Here is a 3760-nt window from a genome sequence, read left to right as displayed (position 1 = left end):
TTATTGTTTTAATATTTATAATATTTTCAAAATAATCTTACCAATATGTTGTTTTCAATATAAGCGCTATTTCGTCATATTTCTCTTTGAAACGATCACTCGACATCGTTTTGCTTGCATTTAGAATTTCTGGTGGATACTTTTGTTCCGGCGGTGTCATCGCGCAAGCTAAAGCTAATGCCTAAGAAAATTCAGATATTTAATAAAGTTGATCAAAACTATAATATCGCAAACAACTTACTTGTAAAACAGATTGTTCTGCCAATCCAATGCGAAGCTTCCCAGCTACCAATCTAACTAGATATCTTGCTTCTGTATTTCGGCAAGCTACAAACAGCGTCTGAATTTTATCCAACTTTTTCGATAGTGACTGTAGAAAAAAAATTTTTATTTTACGTAAATATAATACAGTTTGCAATTTATTTAAATATTTCTTATTATTTAATCTTTTTCTGAAAAATCAAATATATCACACAATCTTTATATTTCTCGTAATTCTTCTTTAATTCTTTAAAAATCAAAATTAATCTAATACAAAAAAAGAATTTTTTAATACAAATTAATTTTTAATTTATAGTATAAATTTAAAATTTCTTAAGTTTTTATTTTTTATAATTCGAACTTCATTTCTCTGTAATTTTTTTTAAATTTTACATATTCATATTAATCATAAAAAAATCATAATTATGACAATTGCATGTGTTACCGCATGTCCTGTCATCTGAGCAATTTCCATCAATCTGGAATATATATTGGGAACCGTCAATGGCGCCGGTTGAAACATAGTTCTCTGATTAGATTTACTATTTTCCGCTATAATTCCCAAATCGCCAACCTCCTGGACATCGGCTCTAATTTGCGCCAGTGTTCTACCAGTACATTGCGCTATCGCCTTCATCAAATTCGTATCAGCGATTCCAAACTCAACTCCTAAAATTTAAATAATTATTTTTAAACATTAATTGCTCTCTTCTGAATTTTGAATAATCAATGTCATTATTAACCTTCATACGCTGGCGCTAATTGATTAAGGCACAGATAAACGCTCGGCAAAAGATCCTCGGGACTCAGAATTATGACAGACCGGAAATAATTTGATAGTATCTCTATTATCTTTAATCTTGCACTAGTTTCTTCAATAATCTCCAAGGTGCGTGCGAATGCGCTATATGGAGTTCTGTAAGCAAATTTCAAAGAGAGAAATTTTTAAATATCGCTAAAGTCTTACAAAATTTTCATGGTTTCTTATAATAAAACAAAACCTAAAAAAACAATTATATTTCAACTCACTTGTCTCCTCGTTTCCAGCATGCATCGTCTATCGGATGATAGATGGACGCGCTGGGGTTGTAAGACTGGTTGGCACTTTTTCCATTGCTCACTTTGTCACTTTTCAGGTCGCCCTTTTGCTTAGATACTGCAACATAATTTCAAATAGCTGTTCGAAATAAAATATTTAAAGTTTATACTATTCTTTAAATTCATTTAAATCTATATTTTAAAATTCAATCCGCAACTTTTTCAAAATACTCAAATTGTTGAATACTTACTAAAAAAATTGGGCACTTTCTTAGCCTTTTTTTTGGACGTAAGCTCTTTCTTCGGATTTTCATCCTTAGAGGGAATCTGCGATTTCTGGGGTGTAGATTCTTTCTTTGAACTTTCATTCTTAGAGGGAGTCTGCAACTTCTCAGGTGTAGACTCTTTCTTCGGACTTGGATTTTTCTCTTCATTGTCTGAAGCACTTTTGTTTGCGTCATTATCAGAAGCGTTATCAGAAATATTTTTATTTATGTTGCTGGACTTGTCTACACTTTCAGTCTCTTTTTCCTCATTGTCAGTCTCTGATTTTTTTGGACTTTCAGGTAACTATAATCATCATTTGTACATATAAGAAAAATGTATAGAATACTTAGAAATGTATAGAGTTTGACAGAAATCACATTTTAATCTCCAGCAAAAACAAATATTCAATTTTGATTCAATTTCAGCCAAAAACAAAACTGAAACTGAAACTTAAATAAGGCTTAAGAAAAACAATTTTAAAAGAATATGAGCTTACAGGTAGGTGAGTCTCATCATCACTAGAATCTACCAGTTGCACTATCTTGGACCATTTCTTTTTCACAGACTTCTTTACTTTTTCTGTCTCATTGAACTTTGATTTCTTCGTTGAAAATGTAGATTCTTCTTTTTTGTTTTTCTCTTCAGCTATACTATTTTCTATATGATTATTCTTCTTTTCAACATCATTTATATTTTCAGCCTCTTCCTTCTTTTTCTTTTTACCAGGAGTATCTTTTAATTGCCTTTTTTCTGCCTTTTTTGATGCTTCAGGAGAAAGCTTACTGGGCTTAATTTTTGGGGTAGCTCCTTAAAAATAATTACAGAGATATATCATAGTTGAAATGTCTATAGTTTGACAGAGTAGTTACCTAGTTTGCGAGGCTTAACACTTGGCGAAGGTGTCTTAGAAACCGTCTTTGACTTTGTACGTTTAACATTCTTCGAAGGTGAACTGCAAAATCAATTTATAAGAAAACAAATAAATACAAACAGACTTTTAATAATTTAAAATATTAACGCTTCAATATATAAATTATTGAGTGTAATCACCTGGAGCTGCTATCTCTTTTCCGTTTGGCATTCTCCGTTGCATTCTGATTCTGTTTGTCCGACAAGTTGTGGCTGTTGATTGTATGTATCCAATTAAAAACAAGAAATCGACTGCGAGTTGTAACTGCTAACTCTAGCCGTCGAATCGGCAGAGCCAGCAAGCTCAAGCGCGAGCATGTAGTGAGGATTTTTAGCATAATGGACTATCATAGAGAAAGAGAGACTAATAGTAAAACATACCTCTCCGAATTATCCTGGCCTGAATTCTCTTTCTTGGATGATATCTTAGTGAAGAAAGAGCTATAAAGATATAAAGCAAATGACAAACACTTATCTATATACAAATAATTATTATCCTAATTAATCGAATCGCGTATTTATTATTATGGATTAAGTTATGTCAAATTGTTAAATAATTATTATTATATCTACTCACTCTATACGACGCTGCGCCATTATTATTACGCTTTTACGCCGTACGCGTTTGACAGATTTCCCGCGTTTATTTCATGGCGTGACAATGACATAACCTCACTTTCATAGATCAAATACTATACGTAAATAGAAAAGTCTGATAGCATCAATGCCGGCACACTAGCGCCAATTGAGGAAGTGAATATCAACTATATAGCAACATTCAATGTCGATGTTTCCGCTACTTAGTTTCTGTCCATGCTACACCCACTTTCAAAATTATACTGCATTTATACACAGAATATAATAATTTACATCTACGTATATACAGTGTAAACTTACACTGCTTTTATTTATAGTTTTATTTTACAAATAAAATTAGGAATTTAAAAAAAGGGATAAACTGACTGCTGTTATAACTCTGACGTCTTTATAATTAATCATTGAACAACTCAGGTTCCTGCACGAATGTAAGAACTTTTTTCTCGGTTTCACTTGCTATTTACCTTTTTCTAACTCTTAGAAAAATTTTTACTTTGTAGAATTAAAAAAAAAAAGAGTAAATTGAATCTAAATTGAAGTTAATCTTACATTTGTGGAACCGAGCCTTACAAATGCAATGTAGAATTATATTTTTAAATCAGAGATTGATTTTTGAAGATTTTGGTTGTATTGAAACATAAAAATATCTTATTTGTAAATACTTAACTTTATTTAACAAATATAAGCC

At 31.2% G+C, this 3760-nt stretch overlaps 1 protein-coding gene across 2 annotated transcripts in view; it reads right to left on the bottom strand.

The window, feature by feature from the left end:
- The window catches only part of LOC108747015 (DNA ligase 1), a 5426-nt gene extending 2277 nt beyond the window's left edge, over positions 1 to 3149 (bottom strand). Inside the window, exons 1-11 of one of the 2 annotated variants that reach the window (XM_018484224.1) lie at positions 3053 to 3149; positions 2857 to 2916; positions 2617 to 2688; positions 2436 to 2524; positions 2063 to 2373; positions 1551 to 1869; positions 1291 to 1417; positions 1005 to 1177; positions 707 to 930; positions 242 to 370; positions 42 to 181 (exon numbers count right to left, since the gene is read on the bottom strand). In XM_018484224.1, coding sequence (XP_018339726.1) covers positions 42 to 181; positions 242 to 370; positions 707 to 930; positions 1005 to 1177; positions 1291 to 1417; positions 1551 to 1869; positions 2063 to 2373; positions 2436 to 2524; positions 2617 to 2688; positions 2857 to 2916; positions 3053 to 3072 — 1664 coding nt within the window. In that variant the 5' untranslated portion in view covers positions 3073 to 3149. The other variant, XM_018484223.1, reaches the window with a different exon arrangement.
- Positions 3150 to 3760: the final 611 nt, after the last annotated feature.

Source organism: Trachymyrmex septentrionalis, unplaced genomic scaffold (assembly GCF_001594115.1).
Source record: "Trachymyrmex septentrionalis isolate Tsep2-gDNA-1 unplaced genomic scaffold, Tsep1.0 scaffold19, whole genome shotgun sequence".
In the NCBI taxonomy this organism is placed as follows: domain Eukaryota; kingdom Metazoa; phylum Arthropoda; class Insecta; order Hymenoptera; family Formicidae; genus Trachymyrmex; species Trachymyrmex septentrionalis.
The sequence above is the reverse complement of the archived record's forward strand: the minus strand, read 5'-3'. Positions and strand labels throughout refer to the sequence as shown.